At 37.6% G+C, this 26,714-nt stretch overlaps 2 protein-coding genes across 35 annotated transcripts in view; one reads left to right on the forward strand and one right to left on the reverse strand.

Annotated features, from left to right (window-relative positions):
• The window catches only part of PARN (poly(A)-specific ribonuclease), a 134,226-nt gene extending 113,885 nt beyond the window's left edge, over positions 1 to 20,341 (forward strand). For 12 of the 16 annotated variants that reach the window (XR_013956932.1, XR_013956933.1, XR_013956935.1 and 9 more), the window contains one exon: positions 1 to 14,929. This exon is cut by the window's left edge. The gene's annotated coding sequence lies outside the window, so the exon portion shown is untranslated. Of the gene's footprint in view, positions 14,930 to 16,989; positions 17,037 to 20,116 lie in introns of those variants that run through there. The other 4 variants (XR_013956934.1, XR_013956940.1, XR_013956930.1 and 1 more) reach the window with 3 other exon arrangements.
• LOC308221655 (uncharacterized protein) overlaps positions 1 to 26,714 on the reverse strand; it is a 28,338-nt gene that overhangs the window by 1,480 nt on the left and 144 nt on the right. The window contains exons 1-4 of one of the 19 annotated variants that reach the window (XR_013956948.1): positions 25,723 to 26,709; positions 16,580 to 16,682; positions 15,318 to 15,373; positions 12,421 to 12,505 (exon numbers count right to left, since the gene is read on the reverse strand). Coding sequence is in view for 7 of the 19 variants with exons in the window: in XM_080618820.1 (XP_080474946.1) it covers positions 16,619 to 16,682; positions 25,723 to 26,300 (642 nt within the window). In the remaining 12 variants the exon portion in view is untranslated. Of the gene's footprint in view, positions 1 to 12,378; positions 12,506 to 14,041; positions 26,710 to 26,714 lie in introns of those variants that run through there. The other 18 variants (XR_013956954.1, XM_080618820.1, XR_013956949.1 and 15 more) reach the window with 18 other exon arrangements.

Raw genomic sequence — 26,714 nt, forward strand, 5'->3', positions numbered from 1 at the left:
TCTCTTACTTAGTGTTTTCTGGAGAAAACGGGTATTTTAGTTACAAATCAGAAATAGCTGTTAAAGGAAAAAACAGCATGGAAATTTCACTTGGTGAACAGGGAGAATGTACAAATGTAATACATTTAAAAGCAGCAGTTGTAAGAAAACAAAAAACATTTTTGTTTCAAATGCATATGTCAAACTGATGCAGATATTCTTGTATTTGTAACCTATATTTATATTTCGGTCCATCTCTGATTGCTTCATGCTGGAAATAATGGCATTGCACTAAATGTGAGCAACATAGAGGGCTTCTTAGAAAAACTGCAGTTTTCTTAGTACTATAAATTACACCTTTGCTATTATTAACTAAAGATGCTTTAAATATTAGCATTTATTCTTATAATCAATGTAAGCAAGAGAGGACATCTGCCCCAGAGAAAAGTGGGCTCTCTACCATTTGTGAAGATGATACAGTTTATCAAAAATCGGTAGAGTTTGCACTGGAAAAATGTCTGATACATGTTTTATTCTCATATCAAAGTTATACTCAGTGTGAATATCTTAAACTCATCTACATAATTCTGACATTTGTATGGACATAAATTATCTCAGTTTTCAATACAGCTTTGAATAACAAACTAGAATATTTTACCCATAGGAAAAGGAAAAAGCAAAACAAGGATTAAGACAGAATTTATATCTTTTAATTCCCATAACACTGTAAAACATTAGCAAAAATCTTTTTATTGCCAAGTAGAAAGAACTGAAAAAGCCTCAGTTCTACACTGATTGTACCCAGGCAGACCAATACAATACCTGTAAGGAGTCCCATCAATTTAACAATGTTTACTGCAGATAACAGTTCTGTAGAATATTATTGCAGAATAATACATTTATGTACCATAAATAAAACCTATTTCTACAATATTACATGAATTTAGGATTTCTATTTTGGAGAACAGGCCAAAGCTACCTTTATACTTACAGCAAGATTTTGAATCTGTGTAGTGAATACCACTCATGGATTGGGAAATCAATGAACATAGGTTTACAAATGCCATAAGATTAAACTATTTAAAATATCAGATGTAAAGAACAGGGCTATAAAATTATTCACAGAATTCTATCACCTGAAATAGCAAAACAGTTTACTTGGCTTTATTTGAAGTCAATATAATTTAAATGTTTGCTGTGGTGTGGATTGCCTGCATGCAGAATTTCTCACAGTAAAATACTGACTGAAAGACAAACTCTGGAAAATTGGCAAGAAAGAGCTCTATAAAAATGCAGTAAAAGACAAGTTTATAACTTTTTATATAGCTTCAAAAGAAATTAAGTTTATCAACGGTGAAGTTCCTCAAGCAAGGAAAATTTTCTTTCCAAAAAGAAAGCAAAATGGAGGCATAATACAATATTTAGGAGTATTTACATACCCACAAATACATCAATGTAGTATCTCTCATTTACTTTTTTAGAATTCAGGTTCAATACTCCCGATGTTATATCTGAAGATGTCAAGTTCAACAGATGTTACTGTGATATACCCATCTGTGTTTTCAATTATCTACATACTGTCAGCACAAACCATATTTTCAATTTTTTTTTTTTACTTCTGGTTTTGCATGCCTCAGTTTTTGGAATGTATTTTGAACATCAACAAGTCTCTACTGATGTGAGATGCAACTGCAAACTGCCCCAGAAGCAGGTTCTTTTTACACTCCAGAATAAAAGAGAGTAAAGCCTACAGAGTGGGAAAGGTCACTGGAAGATGCTTTTGGTCAAATGTTTCTTTTACAAACATAATCTTTTCAAAATAGTTTGTAAGAAGAATATGAAATCCACTGGTATAAAAACCTAAAAGTTATGTATTGAATAGTTGTCTTAGGTAATTTTTTTCCTTGCTCCTTTATGAGGAAACCCACTGTCCATAACACAAAATTATAAAGGATTTCTTCATAATAGAAAATGGGCTGAACAACTCAGTTTTATAAATACTTTGAATATAGAGATTATTTTAAAAACAATGCTGCTTTTTGCTGAGTTTTTAACTTACAGAGTTTATTTTGATGGCCTTTAGAAATTTCATGTAAGTAACTGAAACTCAGTCATCATCAACATTTTAGGAATGTGGTGTATGGACCCTCTAAACTCCACCAGTGCCCTTAAATTCCACAAAGAGAGAGGGGTTCCAGAGTGTTCTGCAGTTACCTAGCAGCCACCTTGTGTCAGAGAATAACAATTTGCTACATCTTTTCTAAATATAAGTATATTGGGCATTTCTGTCAGCATAGAAGCAGCTTATCTGGAAAATCTCATTATAATATGTCTCAATTAGGAGATATCTTTTTTCCCCAATTACAAGTCAATTTTTACATATTGATCTAATCCAAGTTTACATAGCTCTGACATAATGAATTTTTCAGCTTGAAGCAAACTTTATTGCTAACTAAATCCAACCTTTCCACAAACAGAACAGACAGCAGAAACAAACAACACATCCATAACTATTTCTCTAAAAGCTGAAATAGATATAAAAATGATACTTTAAAAATCATGGGCTTATTTAGAAGACTATTATTTTCAGAGTATAAATATTTTTCTCAGTGAAATGAACGTAAAGTCTCTCCAGGAAATTGTTATAATGCCAATATTCTTTATAAAGTGAGAGAGATTTCTGCAGTATTTATAGAATCATAGAACAGTTATGGTAGGAAAGAACCTTAGGATCATCTAGTTCCAACCCCCCTGCCATGGGCAGGGACACCTCACACTAAACCATGTCACCCAAGGCCTCATCCAAACCTGGCCTTGAACACCGCCAAGGATGGAGCATTCACAACCTCCCTGGGCAACCCATTCCAGTGCCTCACCACCCTCACAGTAAATAATTTCTTCCTTATATCCAATCTAAACTTCCCCTGTTTAAGTTTGAACCCATTACCCCTTGTCCTGTCACTACAGTCCCTCCCCAGCATCCTTGTAGGCCCCCTTCAGATACTGGAAGGCTGCTATGAGGTCTCCATGCAGCCTTCTCTTCTCCAGGCTCAACAGCCCCAACTTTCTCAGCCTATCTTCATACGGGAGGTGCTCCAGTCCCCTGATCATCCTCGTGGCCCTCCTCTGGACTTGTTCCAACAGTTCCATGTCCTTTTTATGTTGAGGACACCAGAACTGCACACAATACTCCAAGTGAGGTCTCACGAGAGTAGAGTAGAGGGGCAGGATCACCTCCTTCGACCTGCTGGTCACGCTCCTCTTGATGCAGCCCAGGATACAGTTGGCTTTCTGGGCTGCGAGCGCACACTGCAGCCGGCTCATGTTCATTTTTTCATTGACCAACACCCCCAAGTCCTTCTCTGCAGGGCTGCTCTGAATCTCTTCTCTGCCCAACCTGTAGCCGTGCCTGGGATTGCTCCGACCCAGCTGTAGGACCTTGCACTTGGCATGGTTAAACTTCATAAGATTGGCATCAGCCCACCTCACAAGCGTGTCAAGGTCCCTCTGGATGGCATCCCTTCCCTCCGCCGTATCAACCGAACCACACAGCTTGGTGTCATTGGCAAACTTGCTGAGGGCGCGCTCAATTCCACTGTCCATGTCACCGACAAAGATGTTGAACAAGACCGGTCCCAACACCAATCCCTGAGGGACACCACTCATTATTGGTCTCCAGCTGGACATTGAGCCATTGAGCACAACTCTTTGCGTGCAGCCATCCATTCAGTTCTTTATCCACTGAGGGGTCCACCCATCAAATTGATGTCTCTCCAATTTAGAGACAAGGATGTCGTGTGGGACAGTGTCGAACGCTTTGCACAAGTCCAGGTAGATGACCAAGCACCTCCTTGTTTTTCATGTGCCTTAGCATGCCTTCCAGGAGAATCTGCTCCAAGATTTTGCCAGGCACAGAGGTGAGACTGACTGGTCTGTAATTCCCCGGGTCATCCATTTTCCCCTTCTTGAAAATGGGGGTTATATTTCCCTTTTTCCAGTCATCGGGAACTTCACCTGACTGCCATGATTTTTCAAATATGAGGGACAGCGGCTTAGCAACTTCATTCGCCAGCTCCTTCAGGACCCTGAAGTTGGATGGAGTCCATCAGGTCCCATGGACTTGTGTATGTTTAGGTTTTTAAGAGGGTCTCAAATCAGATCCTCTCCTACAGTGGGCCTAGGGTCTTCATTCTTACAGTCCCTGCGTCCGGCTTCCAAGACTTGGGTGGTGCGGTCAGAGCCTTTGCCAGTGAAGACCGAGGCAAAGAAGTCCTTAAGATCCTCAGCCTTCTCCAAATCCAGGGTAGCCAGTTCTCCCGGTAGCTTCCAGAGGTGGTCTACATTGTCCCAAGTCTGTCTTTTTTTTTTTACTATATAGCTATGGAATCCCTTTCTGTTATCCTTAAGATCCCTAGCCAAGTTTAATTCTAACTGGGCCTTAGCTTTCTTAACCTGGTCCCTAGCTTCCTGACCTACATCCCTGTATTCTTCCCAGGCCGCCTGTCCCTGCTTCCACCTTCTATAAGCCTCTTTTTTTCTTTGAATTTTCCTGAGCAGCTCCTTATCCATTCAAAGAGGTCTCCTGGCCCTCCTGCTGCACTTATATTCTCTTATATATGATTAATGGTGTCAGTGCTGTCTTTTTTATTAACATGCTTTTCCTATGGTATTTATGACATTAGAGGATTAATAGTACTGTCTGCAGTCAAATCTAGTATGGAGAGGCACTATGCAGTATGCAGGCTTCTCCTGCATATTTTAACTAGACCACTGCATTTTGGGACAGATTCTTAGCCTAACAACAGAGTTTGCTCAGATTTAATACATACAAAGCAGCTAAGCAGGTTAAAAGTCTAATGCCAAATGGAGTAAAAATCTCATTTGCAACTCATCTGCATTTTCTTCAGGTAATAGCCTCTGAAAATGTAGGTGGTAGCTACCTGATCATATTTTGTCTGTTGTTGACGATGGTGGGGATAGAAAAGCCCCTGCTTCACTAAGCACGCTACATTCCACATAGACCTTTGACACACAAGAAAGATTCCTCCCCTAAATCCTTCAATGATTTCATACTGTAATTTGTCCATGCTGGTAAAGATTTGAGGAATTCTGATAGAATTGTGTATGTGCAAGTATTAGTTTTGGTGAATAAATGGTTATCACAGTTTAATCAAGCCAGTGAAGGTTTTGCCAGAAAACTTTAAACCAAAGTATTACAAGACCTTTTTAATACCAAATAGTAGCAAGATGTAACCAAGTAGTTTTCTGTCACTAGCCGTTAGTGATTCAATTAGGTCATTGTTAAAGATGGCTGGACTGAAAATGCACTTTTTACATTATTCACTATAGCCAAGCAGTTACTTTAAGGATAAACCTTCTGCTATGGAAAAAAAGCCCATCCTTGGGTTAAGGGTAAAAGAGTTGTATTTTTAATGGGCATGTATGAAGAGTTTAAATATTCAGTGAAAGTTGTTATTTGTATAATTGAAACATGGAATCAAGTATTTGTTGTGCACAGTGTCAAGTAATGCCTACAAATAATACTCCTGAATGTAAGTTTTAAGGAGAAGGTATAGTTATCCTAGATGATTTCTGGATTATGCCAGCCATTTCCTAATGTGCTCAAAGCAATTACCTGAAGTGTGTCTTTTTATTTGGTCCAGCTACTGGTATGAGTTAAAAATTTTCTGTTTAGCAGGCAATGTGCTATTTTATAATGAAGCAAGTTCCTAATAGTGCATTAACAGTCTCATTTTTGCATCAGGTTCCAGCCCCAGCCAACAGTCAGCATGAAGGGACATGCAGCTATATTGTGCTTTGCCCTCATGCAAAACACACTCTGCTTAGAGCAGCAGCTTCTGAGGCAGCAAAGGAACCTGTTCAAGATGCTGAATTAAATATATGACTTGTGGTTAATTTGTTGTGCCCTCTCCTCCTGAACCAACAGGAGTATTCCAGAAGAAGGTGTACAGAGAAATTGCCAGTAGTAGTATCTAGAAGGTCATCATCCTCATTTATTCAGTGTGTTAATCCAGCTCTCAGAGTTTATGTTCCACAGAGAATCTCCTTCAGGACAGGCACTAGCCATTTTTATCAAGCAGCACTGACAGGCTGCAATGTTTAATCACAGTGCAGTTGATAAGAGAGGGAACCTTGTTTGTTCAGGATAGTTGTATGATTTGGGAGTTTTGTTTTGTGAATATAGCAAAAACTTTTCATTTTGGTAAATCGGCATTAAAAGGTTAGCATGGATATTTCCTTGATTTCCATACTAGTTTCTCACATTTTAGAGTTACCAATATTCCAGATTCTACATGAATCTTGGCCGAAATCTCTTGAGTTTCACATTATTTCTCATCATTAGTACTCACTTTTTGCTGTTTTGACATGAAAGTATACATCAGCTCAGGCATTCTGTATGTGTTAGAGGGAATTTTGTCTGGGTTTCTAGTTGATTTAAAAGCAAAACTTGTTGAAATCAATACTCTTTTCCATAGACTGAGATTTCTTTTTGAGTAGTTCACACCAATCTATGTGATACTCATAATTTACATGAATGATTTTTAGGGTAAAATACAGACATAAGGACTTGGAACAAAATGTTCTGTCACAAGAACATTTTGCTGTGTTCCATTATAAATAAAATTGTCTCTTACAGATGTAGTTGTTTGGAGATATGCTAAAGTTATGATTGTGCAGATCAGGTCTGTATATCAAAACAGATCTGTGCCTAGTAGAGATGTCAGGTGACAGAGATACATATTTCTGCATTTTTTGATTTTCAGTAGGGCTTCTCTAAATAAGGGAATACAATAGTTTCAATATAATCTTATAACACAAGGGGTTTTACAACATAATATTTAATGCACACTCCTTTAGTCAGAAAAGTTTTATCTGTATTACTATAGTGACATAAAAATATCACTACCAATAATTTCTTTAAGTAGGCAATTACTAAATAAAACTGTGGTTTGTCACTTAGACTTCATCTTTGGTGATATTAGTTCTTTGCTAGTCAAACACCTAGTTGCTTTATTTTTTATGTGATATTAGCCTTGTCTAATACCATTTAAAACATGTTTATAAGCTGAAATGATTTATGTGTGATAAATGCATGATATATTTTCTATATTCATGCTTATTTTTATCATTTAAAGTATCTGTAGGTTGCATAAATAGATTTTGGTGGTTTATAAAGTAGTGCCATAAACAAGATAGGCAGCCACAATTAGACACTGTTAGAATAGTCCTTTTTTCACTGTTTCTTTTGATCTTGCAAATAAGAATAATAATGTGCTGGCTTTTCATTGCTTAATCCTCTAAGCAAGATAGTGACTAAGGAGAATTAATCCCTCCTTACTCTGGGCATCTAAAACTTAGGCACCACACTGAACGAGATCACTAAGGAGTACCCTGTTATCAGGGAAGAGAAATGGCTACTGCAGAGAGTTATTCATCCTCTCACATGGTAATATCTGAGACAAGTAGGACTCCAAGAAGAATTTGCTGAGTTTTGAAAGACTCTACAGAACCAGATCACCATCTTTGAGGGGGTTATGCTGTTAAAGTCAAGCCATAGCCATGAAAAGGTGGATTTTATAGAAAGCGGTGTTTCCTTTGCATCTACTAAAGCAAACCTTATGTGTACATATGTGTATCTATGTATAGCTTTATATATTTACATAGATAATAGTTAGGTCTTGTTCCTTAAATGATCATTTGTTGCAGTGAGGCAGAACCAGCTACAATACATTACCCTTGAAATGCTTGTCCATTATTTAGATCGCCTTTTAATTTAGACCTTGACTAAGGAACAGTCAAAATGGCTGTAATGTAAAAGTCAAGTAGAAATAGATATTGCAGCTATAGGAGTACAGATAAGGCACTTTCCCTATTACCAAATATTGCTTTATAAGGTTTTGTTACATTTGCAAAATTTCTTCCTTGAATAAGGACTAAAGTAGTCATGCTCTGTAGGAATTCTTCCTAATACTCTGCTTAGTTTATACTTTTCTGTAAAGAACTTATCATTCAGCTCTATAGTACTGGGTTTTTTTTTCCATAGAAGAGGAATATTATTTCAATCCCATTCATCTTTACATTCCATTTGCTGCTTTGCTAGGATTAACAAAGCGTTCCAAGTATTTTAACAGGAAAGTAATACATTCAGAAAAATTCTCATTAAAGTCTTTATCTTCAAGATACAAAAGACTGTACTTTTTAATGACTGAAAACTGCATAGTGAAGCAGCACATACTTACAGAATTATTCCAATAGTACTTCCATTGCATTGATTTGGGAAGATCCCTTTCTTTGCTACCACATTCTTGTGTCTTGGAGCTTTGTAACTACAGTAATAAATACTGCATTCTAATTCCAGAACATAACATGTGGCTATCAATGCCTGACTAACTAACACATATCTTTTTTATTATTTAAACAATCTTACTGTGGAAAAGTTCAGGTTTAAACCTAGAGGATCAAATTGTATTTGGGTTTGTACACAGGGAATATGGCTACAAGCACAACTAAATAGCACCTTTTCAATAAAGGTTTATTGCCTTGAAAGATTTATGTCTCAATTTCATGAAATTTGGGAAGATTTTTAATTCATACTGTATATATATATATTTAATTCAGAAGGGAACTCTATGTAATTACTATCAGGACTGGAATACATTATGTAAAGAGCAAAGTAAGTGCATTGCCTATTCAAGCAGAGGCAAACACTCATTAAGATGAATTCCTGGTGCAATACTTCTGGTGCATTACGTCAGAACAGTTTCTCCACCTCTAGCACTTGGCAACAGAAATCCAAATAAACAGAATTCCCTACAAAACATGCTGAAATGAGGTGTTTCAGACTCCTGGCACTTTTCCAAGGTGGGTCTTCTCAGAGAAATACTGCTGGCATGTTGTTTGAAATGAAGGTCTCCATGAAATGCCTTTGTCAATTACTTCCGTGGTAATGTGTGAATAGAAGAAGAGAGAGGTGATTTCTCCAGGGTGGTATCTACAGTGATACATCACACACATTCAGATCCTAATGTTGAGCTAGTCTCAATTCTGAAGCAAAGTGCTTATTAACTTAATTGTGCAGTCAGGCCTATGATACTGCAGTTTCTAATACATTTCAAGCTACTGCTGTATTGACAAAATACAAATGCAGCTGATTGCTTTGGGAGATGCACACGCTCACTGCAAATTAAATGAACTGTTAGAACAACATGAATATTCTTCATGCTTGAAGAACACTGGATATTCTCAGACAACACAGAAATGAAAAAATGAAGTTCTTAATTGTTGTTAGCCTCCACACACTTTAATTCTCCATGAATTTGTGATGAATTATGAATGTACACCACTGTTTGGTTCTATACACATATATTTGCTTTCACTTGCCTCTCTGGCAAGTCGGCAGAGCTTTACTTCCCAAAAATTCAGTTCTCAAAAGGTGCAGTACTGGGCTGGCAGGTATGTGAAAAGTGGCAAGAATTGAACTCAGAATTTGAAATAAATGCTCCATCCCTGGCAGTGTTCAAGGCCAGGCTGAACAGAGCATTGGGTGACATGGTCTAGTGTGAGGCATCCCTGCCTGTGGCAGGGGTTTGGAACTAGATGATCTAAGGCCCTTTCCAACTCAAATCATTCTGTGATTCTGTGAAATGTTTGTCCATTGTAGAGAAAATATTTTTAATGGTAATTTGTGCATGCATATGTATGGGTAATTAGGAACCTTCTGAACACTAACAGTTAATACAATGCCCTGACTACAAAATTTTATGAATTCTATTGTACAGTTGGCCTTGATGATCTTGGAGGTCTTTCCCAACCTCATTGATTCTATGGTTCTATGGTTCTCTGTCATATAACTTGGCATTATGCAAATCTCTGCTGGTATTTTGCTATTGTTGTATGCCTTTTCTGTTAGTGTGAAAGAAAACAAAAGGAAGAGCTGACTATAGAATTATGCATTTGACTGTATACAGAAATAAAATAACTTGTGAAAGCAAATTTTTACATGTATTTATACATTTAGAGATAAAATAGTTCTGTTTTTTCTTCACTCATGCATTCAATTTCATAATTTAAAGGGATGCATACATAATAACAGTTACATAATTTCCATTTTGCCATCAGGTTTCTCGTGCAAGTGTGTTTTCCTGAAAACATAAGAGTCATTCCAACCACTCAGTGATTCTTCCCTCCCTCCTCAAGTTTCTGTGGTCACCTTCACCAATGGAAATCACAAACTCATTACTACTACTTGAACTGGTAGGTATTATAACAACGCTATATCCAATGACAAAATGAAAATGAGACATTAGCATGTTGCAGTAAAATCATTACACACATAACTGTTCAGAATTATATTGAATTTTGAAGGGAGGCAAATGTAAGACTGCTTTATATTTTTTTTATGAAGTCCTGTTTCTGAATATTTTTCCATTCATTCTATGTTAATAGTGAATTTACATTCCTCTGTATAAAGCCTGGATGTAACTGCACAGTTTAGATTTGATAAGGCCAGTGAACATGCCTATAATATGCCTTAAATAAAGACTGAACTTTGTTCTAAAATAAACAATGACAACTACATACCAAGTCAGCATTGAGAAAGGGGTATGTAAGTTCTTAAGTAAGGATAGATTTTAATATTCACTATTTATTTATATATTTATTTCCCCAGAAAAGGTCATCTTAGTTTTAAATAAATCCTGCATTCAAACATCACATATCTGGCTAAATCCAAATATCTCTTAGTTAAAAACAGTGAAATACTTTCTAGCTACATTTCCAGTACATCTCCTGTATCAAGAGAAATCTCCTTTCAGTGTGCTTCTGTGATGGCCATAATCCATACCTGTATTTACATGTACATGTCAGTGTCTGGTTTAAGTTACCTAAGTTTTTATATTCTAGAGTTGAGAATCAGAAGAAACCACGATAAGCAAATTAAATTAGTGAAATTGATAAATAACTAATTGAAAATTATTCATTTGTTAAATTATTGAACTTATTTACTTAATTAACTGAAATTATCTAGCATGCCAATAGCAGTACTTCTGTGCTATTAACCTGAGAGTAGCTCAGTTTAAAAAATAATAATCCCTAGTTTGCTAATATTAATATGGTGAATAAATATGCTACCAGGAAAACTGTTTATGTTTTCAAGGAAGCCAAGCATCTGCACACAAACAATTTTGGTCTTGCAGCAGAATGTTACTCAGTGTCTCAGAATACAGAGGAAAAAAGCCTTTGCTCTTTATCCTTCACGACAGACAGGAACATGTTTCCTTTCACAAAATATCCATACATGCGTGACACTCTCCCTCATGAGCATTCTGCTGCTGGAAGAGTAAAACTTCTTTATTCCTTTCAATAAACATCCTGTACACACATCTTCTCTGTGTGTGCACCAAATAAAGAAGAAAGGAAGCCCTGAAAGACTGTCTATGTATTCAGTTGTGAGCTCAGAGGGAAAACAAGGCAAAGGACGCAATTCTCATACAAATGGGCAAAGGTACCTACATTCCACAGTGCCAAGCAACCATCAAATCCAGAAGAAATTCCTAGTCCTCATCCTTGCCCTACTTCAGGCATCTGGGAATCATTGAAGTCTCGCAAATGACTGAAAATATTATAGCCCTCTGGTTACTGATCACCTCTTGCTAAAGTATACATTTCATCTATCCCGTCCTAACTTTCCTGTCCCTTCTACCCCATATTGTGAGACAGGATATTAAAATAAGTTCTTCATATTTCTGTGACAGAGTGTAACAACATTTTCCAGGCAAAATGTGTCACAATTTTCTCCACAGTGTACTACTGTTATTTCTCTAGAGCCATAAAAATTGGCACACCAGAAACGTCAGTGGTGCTTAAAAGCCTGTCTTAGTGGGGAAAGGGACTATAAAAACAGTATGGGCAACTTGGTAAGAAAAAAAAAAAAAAGAGAAAACTTCTAAAATAGTTCAATTTAATATTCAATAAAATAAGTGATACAAAAAAGTATTTAAGTGTAGAATAAAAGTCTCTTCCTACAGCCTAGATAGAAGACCTTTTTCCTTATGTTTCTATCATCTGTGATTAATATACCCAGTTTTTGCCAGTAAACCCTGATGCTACATCACTGTGCATTATCTCTGTTTCTCAGTGTTTGTATTATGCTGCATAGCATTTCAAAAGGTAACTAAAAGTGACATTTGGAATACATACAGCAGGAGTTTTATTATTTACTTTGGCAGATCTTAGTTCAAATACAGATTTGGTGACAATATCATGAGTCAAACACAATCATTTTGTTCTAAGGCATATAGGCCTACCTCAGAAAAATAATCAGGCAAGACTTTAAGGAGTGCTACATAAAGGTGTACAGCAAAATCCATCATAGTTCCTGCTTTGTACCATACCTAAATACACAGTATTTAATTAATGCTTCTTTTAAATCTAACAGTCCAAATTCTGCCTATTGTGCCATCACTTTAGCGTAGTTGTTGAATGTAGACTCCTGTATTTGTACCACCTGAAAACATAGAACAACAGCACAGTGGTATAAAGTGTGCAAAAGAGGCAGATACATGGACTGATTTACCACAAACAGTATCAAAAGCTGTCCACAGCAGTGAAAGCTCCAGAATACTAAGAACAGAAAACCTTTTCCAGCAGAAAAGTTTGGGCATTGACCAATTATTTTTCATTTTTCAGCAGCACATCAACACTTTTCATCATATTTCTATCTTGTTCCAATGAACTAATAAACTCCTGATACAAGTCTTGATACTGCTTATCAACTTGTCACGCATGGCACTATTTGTTAACTTGCAACAAGAAAATGTTTATCTTTTTGCTACACTCAAAGCAAGCAGCAAAACTGAAAGTTCCTGTAAGAAGCAGCTGGCAAGTGGCCTGCAGTCTAAAGAGGCTTTGGTTTGCTCTGTTTTATTTGTTCCCATGCCTTTTTCTTAGCACAACATTTTCCATATTCCTAATGCTAAAGATTGGTAATAATTATCTACAGCCTGAAGTACAAAAAATGTTCAAAATAATATACAGCACCTTAAAATTATTATTTGTTCTTTCCAAATTGAACTCTAGAGTGTTAAACATATAGATCAGGACTGGGAGATGTAGAATCACAGAACAAAAACAAACTCCCTATCTCCCGAATATGTTTAAAACTCCATGTTAGTGCTGTAACACTGCTGTATTCTGATGTGTTAGCATAAAATACTAAAGTGTTTTAGTGTTCTGTAGATGGAATGGGAAAATACATCTTTGTGTTCTCTGTGACATAAATAGAAGGTGAAAATTTGACTTTGGAACATATATGTAATGTTAATAGCATCCAATATTATGGTTCATTAGAAACGTTAACTTTTCTGTGCAATAAGATAAACTTGCTATTAGATTTATTGTCTATATACACTCTGCAGAATTTGGTGTTCCAGCTATACTGCTCTGCTCCTACTAATTCCTAGTGAAATGAGGTAAAACGGTGTAGCTAACCAGTTTGCTATGCAGCATCAGGGCTGTAGGCTGTTTTTCAATCCCATTACTAACAATGAGAAAGAGATTAGGGATTCAGGCAAGAGGAAACTCATAATGCAGCAGTCCATCATTTCTTGTAATTTTGTGGGTGATGGCTGAGAAGAAGTCAACACAGCCAGACATGTAAACCAGCAAGAATAAAGGTCCAGTGTGATCTGCTTGCTGACCAGTGCCAACCAGCGCATGCAGCACAAAGGACAGAGCCAGTATTACTTCCACCACATGTACCAGTGTGCTGTACAACCCCTGGCAAAGGCATACTTCTGTCATACAACATGCCACGCTGGATGCATGTCTCTTGCAGGACACTATGCGTGGGGTGCCCTGCTCTATGAGAAAAATCAAGAGGCTTGAACTGACTAACTGGTATAATTCTCCCTCTCATCCACACCATGCTGGGATGAGTTTAGCAAGATGTACGTTATCGACAAAGTGCAGCTGTGGTGCAGTCTTTATCTTCTGCCAGGAGTATCTTTAAAAGGAGTTACCTCTGGGTTTGGGTTTGGTTTGGTTTGTTTTTTTTTTTTTTTTTTTTTTGCTTCTTGGAACTTTCTATTTATGAGCCAGATAAAGGCTCCAGCAAAGGAGATAGGAATAGAGCTGGTACAGAAAGATACCATGTGTAAGGCCAGGCCAGAGCTGACTTGCCTTCTGGTTAAAATGCACTCTAAAATGAGGTGGTTGCTGTACTGCCACCTCTGACAAGTGAGGTGTGTGCAGTACCTTACCTGGCACAGGTTCTAATGAAGGCATTTTGCACCTTCCTGTGACTGTCTGGAGGGCAAATCAGGGACCAGACCTTGAATCCTCTTCAGTTTCCAACATTCATCTCCTAATGCTCAGAGTGGAACCAAAACTTTTCACATTTTAATTTCAGATCTATTGTAAGAGGTTTACTTTCCTAAGGTTTTTAGATCTATTCAGAGTTTGAAAAGAATATTACTGTGAAATTCTGGTACTAGTTAGTATAAATTTATAAGATAAGATTATTTAATATGAATTATCAAGATACCGAATCTAGATTATTTTAATATTAATCTAAATTACATTACAGAGTCTATGTCTGATTCAAACTACACTCTAAAGACCTGGACACACTCAATTCTCCTTACTCCTAACTCCAGTCATGGGCTAATTTTGTTACGATTAGTTCAGAACTCGAAAGATTACTAGCAGAGATTCCCTGGCTTTATGTATGAATATCTTAGTGCTTCTTCTGGTATAAAATTAACCTGCTGCAATCTAGTTAGGTATTTATGTTGTTCTCACCACTGAGATCTCCAAAAGCCTCAGACAGCAGTCACAGCAAGGCTGTAGATTTCTCTTGCAAATGAATACACAATTTGTCATTGGAAAAAAAAATAAAATAAATCTTTTAAATGTTTTTTTCTAAAAAAAACCCAAAAACCAAACAAGCAAAAAACAACCCCACAAACAAAATCAGAACCAAACAAATAAACAGACAAACCAAAAGCAAACAATAACCCAGAAGTCAACAAAAAATATAATTTTGGTTAAGAATTCTAGTAACTCAGTATATTATTTATCAGGTAATATCACCTGTCAAGTCTAACCACTGGATAAGTTAATCATCTCCAAGCTTTTAACTGCTTAAGTGTAAAATAGGTCATATTTTCTTGATGAAAGCATGATTATGAAATGTGTGCTTTCTTTTAACGATCATTATTAAATTACAATGATCCCTGTATCGCTACACTGTATTCACACTGGCAAATCTTCTTTCAGCTATAATTAAGATTATGTCAGCACTGTACTTCATAACTTACGTTTGCACTTGTTTATAATCCAACCATAAAGATCCACTTCAGGCAAAATCTTGGCACTGGTGGTTTAAATTTGGGAATAAAAATGTTTATACACATTTAAAAGTTAAGAAAAAATGAGAACAAAACTGCACATATGGACAAAGTCTGAAACAGTTCAGTATAACTGAGAAATGTAGTAGTAACCATTTATTAGTGGAGTTTATTTTTGTGTGCATTTCTGCTCCCGTAACTAACCATTTAAGGAAAAGATACATTGCAGGCTCATGATGAATACTGGTCTGCTTCCTTTACCCTTACTTCTGGCCACACTCTGGTCCTCTATTCAGAAAACTAGTCAGGTTTTTATTCTGTGCTTATTTACAGCATCTTCCATTACTCTGCTATAGCCCTCCCCTTTTCCACATCTTTCTCTAACACACTGCAAAACTAGATGGCTGATCTGAGCTTTTCTGAGCAGCTTCGTTGTGACACAGGTACAGAACTGCTTCCTGCATTCAAACCCTTACTTTGTTCTTCATGAAGTCACGTGCTTTCCAGGTAGTGGTCCAGAGACCTGTGCTGGTGTAGAATCAGACTGACTGGAGCAGGGTGGATGTTCTTAATTTAGTAAGAAGCTAGATCTAACATACTGGACATCAAATAACACAGCAAATAAATAAGTATTACTAAAATGGATGACCCAAGTTCTGCATTCTGAATAAAAAATAGTCAATGTACATACAGTTGAGGTAATCTTCAAAAATTGAGACAAGAATGTGGCTATTCAATACATAAATGAGATTGGTTCATCTTAGTCAGCCTATTATATACTTGCATGTCTTGTCTGCTATTTTTGTTTATTATAATGAGACTATTGGTAATCACAAAACCTTTATACATAATCAAAACCTAAAGTGCTGTTAATACTCTTCCATTTTGTAAAAGAGCGAAAGTATTCTCGTATTACTCATTTCTTGGCACATAACAAACATCTAATATCTTTTCCACTGTGCAAATTCTATTTGAAGAATATTACCTAGCTGCTACTTTTCTAACTTCTAGAACAACACCATGAATTTGTTAGTTCATGTTAATGACTCTTGGTCCTATAATTAAAAGAAATAAAAATCCCTAAGAAGACAGCAATAGAAATCTTTGCTTTGCTCATATTAAAAAAAACCCAACCAACCAACCAACCAAAACAAAACAAAACCCCAAAACCTCTAACAACCCAGGCAGCAAAAGTATCTTTTACAAAATATTTAATATTGAAACCTACTCACAGGCTATTCACGAAGTGCTGTTAGCCTCAGTGGACAGTTTTACGGGTGAGGTTTGCAGTCCTTCCTCTGGGGCTGTATCAGATCCAGAGGGGTTTGTGACATACTGTTTCAAACCAAAATGATTTAAATACTTAAACAATTTGAAGCAAGCATTTGAATTTGAAAGTTTAAGTACACATCTCAAACCATGTACTTGGCTCCCATTTTCTAGTGCTTATTATTTATTCAGTGATAAAAATGTGTAAATAGTGACAATTGTATGTCAGGTGATTCCTGTTAGATATAAAAGGAACATAGTGTTACTGATTTTGATTTCCTTCCTTGAATTTAATCTCAGGATTGTTAGGTCTAAGCAATTACTTTTCGTGATAGCAGTGTCATATGCTAAATGTATTTCTATGTATTTACAGAACACATGTTCAGAGGGAATCTGACTTTTACTCTGGCCTGTGTGTATGTAAGTGGGTATGTGTGTAAGAATCAGCTGTTGAGATCTATGAGTTCTAGATGCAAGAAATTTTATGACAGATTGCTTAGGTTAGGGGGAAAAAAAAAAAGTCTGATATCCTGGAGAGATTACATGTAAGATAAGGTTGTAATACAGACAAATACAAAATCAGATCAGTTTCAATGCTCAGATTTATCACAGTATTCTTTACATAGCATTGTGACTTGCATAGCCCCCAAAAGACTTCAAAGAAGTAACTAGAATTCCAGTCTGTTCATATTAAGCAGTGTTTTTTATATAGAGGTGATGCAATTTATAGCTCTGGGTGTCTTCCCTTCACTGCTCCTTACTATTACAGAACTTGATAGCATATGTGTGGTTTCACACTTCTTTTTATTTCTTTAACCATTTTCCATTAAATGCAGAGTCTCCAGCTAGGAGTGTTACTTGGAAATACAAAGTTTGCTAAACATGCACACAGCTGGCAAGAAACTTTACTAATGATATTTATAATTCAACTCATGTAATACCTTGTAAGTTACTTTTAGAATTGTAAAGGCTGCATAAGCCTCGTGCCAGTCCGTTACAACACCTTTCATTTATGTCAGAAGGTGATGGGAATCACCTTGCAATCAGTAGTCCAAACAGAAACACCTAAGTATTGATTTGAAAATTTAGAATTAATGTCATGACTAGGTTTTTTACTGCTTTTTGTCTAAATATACATTTGAAATGCTGTTGCATGTTCAAATGTATGTCAAAACGCACATGACAGCGTGTTTTGACCCATGAATATAATATTGTGCAACATGGCTCATTCTGTCCTTCTAGAAAGTAATTTTCTTGTTACTGTGGTATTTATTTGGGCATCAAAAGTTCTGGGTTCCAGTCATAACAGCAAAGCTTGCTTTGTGACCTATAGGATGTGACTTAACCTGTAGGATTTTCCTGCCTGAAAAATGAGAACCACTCCTTTAGCAGAATGAGGAAATGCATTTACTTGAGGATTACACTTTAACATAAAAGGGCTGGTGAGAATCTACCCAGCTCATTTCTTTCCTATGTCACCAAATATTTTGAAGGCTATTTAAAGGTACTGGACACTGTCAGAAGGATGATGTGACACAGTATGTCTATTATTTCTTTTAAGCTGGTCTGTGAAGTCCAGAGTACATTTAACACAAACCAGTTATAGTTCTGTCCTACACCTGAAACAAATGTTATTAGTACTGCACACGTCCCGCTGATGATACATTGCGCTGCAATACCCAGCCAAAACCAAGCCATATTTACATTTGTATGTTCTGCCTTTTCCTTCAAGAACTATGGAAATCTGCAGATTTCAGGGGACCTTGCAACCCAGCAGGAATAAACTGTGCCCATCCTGGAGATGGCTCATGCTCACCTGGAGGGGTAGGGAGGAGTCATGCAGCATGACTGCATTCCCAATGGACTATGCCATCCCTCCTTCCTCAAAAGCCCCAGCAAGAGGTATGCCCACACAAAGACCTTCAAGTTGAATAAGGATAGAATAGCTGAGAACCCACAATGTCTTTTCTAGGTTTAATTATAAATTTATTTTAGGACTGCATGGAAATTTGATTTTAATATTTTTTGCACATTTGATTTAAAGAAAAGTACTGGGCAGATCCATGCATGTGACAAATGGCCTGATACATGTCCTCAACTTCAGTTAATATTCTCAGTGAGGTCCTCTACAGCAATCATTCGAATTAGCTTGCAAAATCTGTGTCATGTTTGAGAGATATACACATGAAATTGTTATGTTAAGCAGAAGTTAATCAGACCAAAAGAGTGAAGCTGTTACTCTTAAGCCAGAATATATTCCCCTGCATAATACCACACAGTTATCAGCATGTCCCTTGGATTTATGACTTATGACATCTGTTTACCAACAGGTGGTTGCATATCTTGCCATTTATATTTTAAGCAACAGTAAACACAACTATAAATAATATAAGATAAACAAAATAAAAGTCAGTGGGTTTTTTAAAGTGTGTTTTGGAGAAAAGGTGTATTTATAAGCTAGGTCTTCAAGTAGTTCACACCAGGCCCAGCAACACAGAAGAATACTGCAAGAGCAATAAGGATTTTTAGGGGCATTATGATGGTGTAATGGAAACACATCTGCCCCCAAAAGTCCCTCATTTTCCCTGCGGTAAAGAGCCATGCAGGAAGTGGTGAATGCTGTGGAACATCAAGAATGAAACTATAAAGAAAATTTTTTTAAGTTAGAACAATTTTCCAACAATACTTCAGGATTTCATAATTTCCTGTTAGTCCCCTGCATAGGAAAATCATAGTTTTTCAAATAGTCTCTAACTCCTTTGCTTTGGATGTATAAAATGGTTCTGTCCATAAACTGAAGTGACTTTTGAAGCAACTGTCTTAGAAATACTGTTAGTGCTGGAAAGCTAAAAACATTATGCGTAAAGTACAGACAATCCAGGGCAATTTTTGTTCTTTCACCTCCCAAACAGCAAAATATAAACAAGAATAATCATCAGTTAACAGTTGACCTGCATCTCTCATTTTTCAGGATTTGCTTCAGTGACAGAGCAAATGTTAGTTTATAGAAGAAGATGATACATAAAGAAATCATATAACATCTTTCATTTTAAAGGCTTTCAAATTATTTTCCAGCCAGGCATGTGGGCAGTTTTCCACACATACAGAAAGACCATTCAGAATGAAAATGCAGAGGAATCCTATTCAGTAAAGACTGAATGCTCCATATTTATAAATCCCCTTAGTAAAACATGTAGCACATTTGAACTTTTAGTTCTGCCTCTTCAATTGACATGCCTAATGAAAAACTACTCTTTTAAAATAATCCACACTAAATAGCACCTAACAGGAATATTCTTCAACAGATTCTTATATCATAACATGTAAAATATTATACCGTTGAAAAAAACAATGCTTAACTCCTTATACATTATTTAATGCAATGTTCCGTGTAATACATTTGCTCTTTGTGTATGTTATAATATAAAAAATGAACCCAGTTCTTTCCTCAGGTTCCTGAAATTTCACTGTGATCTCACTTGTGTTTTTTATGGATGTAGGTCCAGTGATTTCAGTGGAGATCCTGCTGACATACACCAGCATCCAGGCACCTACCCACAGAGGTGTGTGCGGTTTTTGTGATTTCAAAATAGGCCTTTTATTACAAATGAAAGCTTTTATACAAACAGCAGCAGCAGAGCAGAATTCTAGATTATGCTGACTGAAATAGTCGTTTTTAACAATAGCAGTGTGTAACAAACAGAAACAGCCCTTCAGTAAAATTACTGCATGCAGTGATTTTTACTGACCCTTGTGGGCCAATCCTGAAACATCCTGAAATGATTTTTTTCTCACCCTTTCCTAATGCCATTTACACTTGCCTTGCTGCAGATGACACAATGCATTTTGTCTGTTTCATATCCTGACCTACAAAACAAAAGTTATTACTTTAAAAAATTTGGTGTCTAGCTGGTATTTTATATCAGTTCATACAGAGAGGCCACGATTCCAGTAAAGGGATTTGGACTGTGACTGAAGCTGAGATACTTAAAATAGCAACAATGCATCAATACTACATTACACTGGTGAATTGTAGCCTCTCCCATTAACAGCTGAATCAAAATATTACAGCAGTATTAACTGAAAACATCAAAATAGTTTGTGTAAAGTTAATAATGTATATCAAGAATGTAAGCATTCAGTATATTATGAAAACAGGACTGATGCATCATTTTTAAGACTTCTTTTGAGCTCAGCTAGGAGCAGGTATGCTCCAAGGAGGAAAAGGAAAAAAAACCCAAACTCTGGAGATTGTCTGTAGAGAATTATGATTCCAATGTACAAAATAAAACGTAGATAACTGAAGAGCTTTATATCTAACAGGGAGTCAGAAATCAGCAGTAACCTGCTAACATGTAGTCATATTTGGCTAGCTCACAAAGCAAGTTACCTGAGCAATAGGTATGTTTTTGTTTCTAGTCCTATTACTTTTATTTATTCTGAACATGTTGTAGAAATGTCCTGAAAAAAAATCCACAAAGTGAATAACGCCATTCACACATCACCTACAGAACCATTGCCCCTGCGCTGAAACCTTGTAAACACAAATTATTTGGGCCTTTTGACAACAGGCAAAAAAAGTGTTTGTTTCTTTTTTCCATCTTTATACCTTTACCAAATTCCCTGCACATTTATGTTTTGACTGAGAAAAGCGTATGACACTGCAACAAGAGATTTGTGTATTTATTAACCAGTATGTCCTATGAACAGGGTGAATGATGCCTTAAACTCATTAATTTCACCAGAAGCTTCAGAGTCTGAAGCTGGATGGTCTGAAGTGGGTTGTGCAGTTCACATCACACAACTTCTACCACTTTTTTCACTGCAGGTGCAGGTTCCAAGTGACAGCAGCGTTTTTCCAAGGGGTATTTTAAAGCCATAAAAAAACCCCTTATTTATTTTTCCCTCATAACCTGCTATATATGATTTTTAAGGCAAATAAAAAGGGGTTTTGTGCAAAACCTGTGAAACATAGGTTCAGAACATACTGTTGTATTTTGTTTGTGGCATGAGGTTCAGATTTTAGGCAGGCAAGCAGTGCTAATGTGAAACATTGTAACAGGGAGCAAGGAACAAAACACCATGTAAAAGTCATACCTTGAGTGTCTGTGCTCCTGCTCTGGAAAAGCTGTGGATAGCTTCATGGGAAGGCATGGCTGATTTTGTCGCCTTTACCAAGGCAAAAATTTGAGTTGTTCCAGGTCATGCGTTTCCAAACTCGGGGTCATTACCTCCCTCTCTTTATTCTATGGCTAGATCAGAGGGGAGTCACAAAACTCTTCTGTTGCAACATGAGGTCAGGAGATGTCAAAGGTTGAGGCCCTGCCTCAGAAAATGCCGGCCACAGACCAATCCCCACACCACGCCGCTGGATCCTGGTGGAGACTCTGATCTTTTCACTGCTTTCAATAAAATTTCTAAAGTAAACAGACTCAGCCATTTGATAATCCTCTGCTGATTCAGCGTCTGTAAACTGGTTTTTTTTAAGGTTTCCTTAAAAATACAGAAAAGTAACTCTAAAGAAATTAGCTTCAAATTGATTTTAAATACAAACACAGGCAGTAGGACTTTCAATTTTATAAATTATAACTGCAAGAAATAATTTGAGTTGATATTTCTAAATAGCATTTTTTCAATAATTCATTACTGGTTTTTATCTCAAGGAAAATTAATTTTGATTCCAAACATACCATCTACTTCTTATCTTCCATACATTTCTTTTTGCATTTCTAATAGCAAGATAGACTGATCCCAAGTATTTAATTATTAATGCTCTGGATACAGAGCACACTTCAGGAGTCTCAGCTCTGAGGCCACTGCCCCACGCTGCACACAAACCTTGCGGGAAAAGCCGCATGAGGGTAAGAGATCACATGGTTACAACACAGGTGTTTAGGGGATCTGTCACTGTTTTGTCTCATCATCATTAATTTGGGTAACTCATATAAAATGAACATACATTTAAAGTTTAGTATCTGTGCATGATGCCTGCAGTAGTAGTAGAAAACTGTTTTAGTGCACACTAGAGACAAACAGGAGCTCTTTCTGTAAGCTTACTAATGGGGAAAATTGCGAATAATAACTCTGTATGAGGCAAGCCTACAGAAGTGTAACTGTTCTTTAACACTTCTCATTAATCATTTAAAACATTTATTAATTCTATAACTACATTATTGGTGCTAGAAGGAATGCATGTGAATTTTATTTAGCTTCAATAGCAAATCAAATAGAACCTATTTGAAAAAATATCTAAAAATAGCTGGTAAACAAAGTGAGCGAAGTAAAGCACATTTGCTGAAAGCAGCTATACAAAATTACTTACATGGTTTAATTTAAGAGCTTTAAAGCAATAGTTGGTAAGAAGCAACTGCTGTATTTCAGCAGAGCAGAGCTGATCTTTGCTGCTGTTTGGGTATGGAAGTTTGTTTCTTTTTTACACTTTAAGGAGGATCCTCACATTGATCCGCTTTCTGATCTCTAATTCTCTGCTCTTATCTTCTCAGAGTACTACTGAAGACACCATAGGAGTTAAATCAATCCAAATCTGATAACTTGTAATACTGGACAGGTCTAGAATGTATTCCCAATTTAAGTCTATAATTAAAAATTAAACCAATTTCTATAGTTAAATTTGTAACTTGATTGCTTTATGAAAATTTAACCTTCTCATAAATGCAGCTTTTGAACAGCATTATTTAAGGCAAAATAGTAGCAAAAAGGCATATTAACAGCACAATTCTGACCTAAACCCTTTCCCATCAGATTTCAGTCTTAAACAAGTGAGGAATTTCTTGCAGGTTTGGATATGTCCTATTTCACATGTGTAGTAATCATATTGCTATAGCATGTAAAATACCAGAATTCCATAGAAAAATCTTGATAATTCAGCATGATATCCATTTGCATGAATATACAGATCCTGCATGCAGTCACACAACAGATCGTATTAACAGCAACTTTGCCGTAAGAGTGCATCACTGGTTAACTTTGGCTGAATTTCCAGGCCATTTTCAAACAATCAGATTGATTCAGTCTGAGTAGGTCAGCACTTAAACTGAATCTGACTGCAATGATACTGTGGCCACAGTGCAAATGTGGCGATGTTTATGTGTAACTTAAGCAGGTGATTATAGCTGGCAGAAAATGCCAAAACTATGACAGATGCCTTTACACCAAAAGAGAGGATGCTGCTGTGGGTATCTGGTGTGTGTATGCTGTGTACATGAGCCACTGTACAAATCATATTGTGTGAGTGTAGTGTGTTACGCTCAGTCTTAAATATGTGTACAGTATATTTAGAACCACAAGAAACTTCAGCTTATGTACTAACAAATTTTCAATTCCAGGAGGAAAGTACAACTATGTGATTTTTAAGTAAAAATTATGCTTAAATTGTTTACGATATTGATACCAAAATATAAATAGTAACATGAACTTAAACAGCTCTATCAAGCTCAGCTTTACAGAGCCTTACTCATAAAAATACACTCTAAAACTTATAATCAGTACAAAAATTAGAAATCTTTACATTGATTCCTAGAAACAGACTGTACGTGTGTAGACACACAAGCACACACACACGTAAAAAAACCAGCTAGTTGAAGAGATCCATTAAAACTGAACACTTTGTGAGCAGAGATCTGAGCAGGGGATTGACAATACAAATGTTCCCAGTGTTTATATGATGTTTTCAAGTTTTAAGCTGCCTCTGTTTTCTAAGGACTTACTTCCTATTCTCTCATTTCACCTATACTGAATGCCAGCTCTTTGAAATATAACTTTTTCTTCAGCTTTTCAGAGAAAATCACCACCAGCAGTTAGAAATTTATCTTTTTTTTTTATGTCTAAGTTTCAGAATAGTTGTATTTCCTATCCACTTTTCATCACTGAAGACAATATTAAAGTTAGAATATTATTATTATTCATTTAAATGTATAGTAGCCTTTTACTAAGTGCAGCAGTAGTTTATTAAGTTTAACATTCACTGTAAGAGCCATAATGTACTTGTTTCTTTTGCAGAACAAAGTGACCACCAAAAGCGGGACTTTGTGGGCCAGTTGGATAATACATAAGCTCATCTCGCCCCCAAAACCCCGACTCTGGAACCACAACCTTCCTGGATTCAATTTGTAAGTAAAGTATCTTTGCAAAATATGCCAAATCAGCTGAGAGAATCATTGTTTATAAAGTGGATAACTTTAGACTAATAACAGAGAATACTGTAGCCAAGTCACAACACAGACTTCTTCACTCTCTGGACAGCAGGAATTGCTAACAGATACTGTTTGGGTTTATTCACAGTTTATGATTTATTTATTTATTAAGTAGGTAAGCAGTGCTTCTGTAAGTGTCTATAAAATGACACAGAACTCCTCCAGAGTAACAGTCATTTATTACACCCAGCACTCAAAGCATCTATTAAGATTTCTTCTCAAAGTGAGTAACAACTTATCTGTTCCACTATAATTTAGACTAAAGCTGACGTTATAGAGCTGTCTGTCAGTAGTCTGAATTTGTTATTTGTACAATAAACTAGAAAATATTTTCACTTCCTTTGAAACAGCGAGGTCTCTTCCACTAACGGGTAGTTTCACGTACTCAGCTGTGTCTAAATCTTACTACTCTCAGCATTATGTGTCTTAAGAACTTCTTTCAAAGATGAGAGAAGCAGAGATCTGTAGACAAAAGAAACATATTTTCTAAATCCTCAGTTGGTAATTCCAACAGAACTGTTAAGTCCAGGTTTAAAAACATTACAGTTTACATTTGGATGACTGAAGTAGGTAAATGCTGATCATTACTTTAAAAGAAACTAATTATTGTGTTGGAGAAGCCACTATTACTTTTATTCTGCTTTTGACAACCAAAATGCAGAGCTGAAGACTGCTGTCCCGGCTGAAATGCTGTGTGGTCAGCAAACACACTGTGGAAGGAACACGCAGAGGAGTTGGTGGAAACCTTGGTTAAGTAGAAACGTTAAAACAAAATACGTGGCCTGCAGAAGAGGGAATTAACCCACTGACCTGGGACGGTTTAGCAAGATTTTTCTCACTGTTCCTTCACACAAGCAATTGTCAGACGATGCGGCCCGACCCCCCTCACTCACCCCTCCCGCAGCCACTCGTGTTCGGCCACACGCGGCCGCGGAAGCCGGGCGGAGGCTCCGGGACGGGGTCGGCGGCCGGGCCCCGGGCGTGCAGACACACCTGCGGCTGCCGAAGGAACCGGCCTCCCGCCCGCAGCGCGGCCTGCCCCCGGAGGGAGAGGGGCCGGCGGTGAGCCAGGGGCGCCTCTTCCGCGGCCGCGCAAGCTCGGTCGGCGCGGAGCCACCCACCCAGGTGCCCGCCGGGCACGGAGCCGCCCGCTCCCCGCGGCGGCAGGCGCGGCCCCACCTGCGGGCCCGCCGGGGACGTGGGGCGCCACGCGAGCCCCGCGACGGGCAGCGCGGTGTCGGGGCGCGGAAGGAGCGCGCAACTCACCGCTTGTCAGTGCCAGCGGCCGTGCTCCCGGCGAGGCGAGCGGGGCTCCCGAGGAGCGGAGCGGGTGCCGCTCGGCAGCAGGTTCTCGTGCTGGGCGGGAGGCAGCCCCGCGGTCCTCGCTCGGAGCCGGCTCCTTCCGTTGGCAAAATCCTGACTCATTACATAAAAAGATCACCCTGCCAGGCTCCCAGAAACATTTCTTCATCACGGTCACGCCACAAGCTAAACAAGAGGCCACAGCGAGGGGAGGGGGAGAAAGGAAGAGGAGGGGGGGAAAAAATCCAGAAGGTGTTTTTTTTATCTTTAGATTTTCTTCCTTTAAAAAAGAGGGGAAAAAAAAAAAAAAAAGTGCATGGGGAAAAAAAGAGCAGCCACCGGGAAGAAACTAGACAAGATTCCCCCGTTGTTGCCACAAAGCCACCTCTCCCTTCCCACTCCCTCTCTATGCTCGTTGCTCCAGCAGTGTACAAAGACGTGCCGGCTGCGCCGGGAGTTCCCAGACCGAGCAGGGAGCGCCCCAACTCCGCGGGGCCGGGGCCGGGCACCCGGAGCTCGGCCTTCCCCTGGAGCAACGCGGGGTCCCGGGCCGGCCCAAAAGGGTTTTTTTTTTCCTAGAAAC

The sequence above is a fragment of the Psittacula echo genome, assembly GCF_963264785.1.
Source record: "Psittacula echo genome assembly, chromosome: 5".
In the NCBI taxonomy this organism is placed as follows: Eukaryota; Metazoa; Chordata; class Aves; order Psittaciformes; family Psittacidae; genus Psittacula; species Psittacula echo.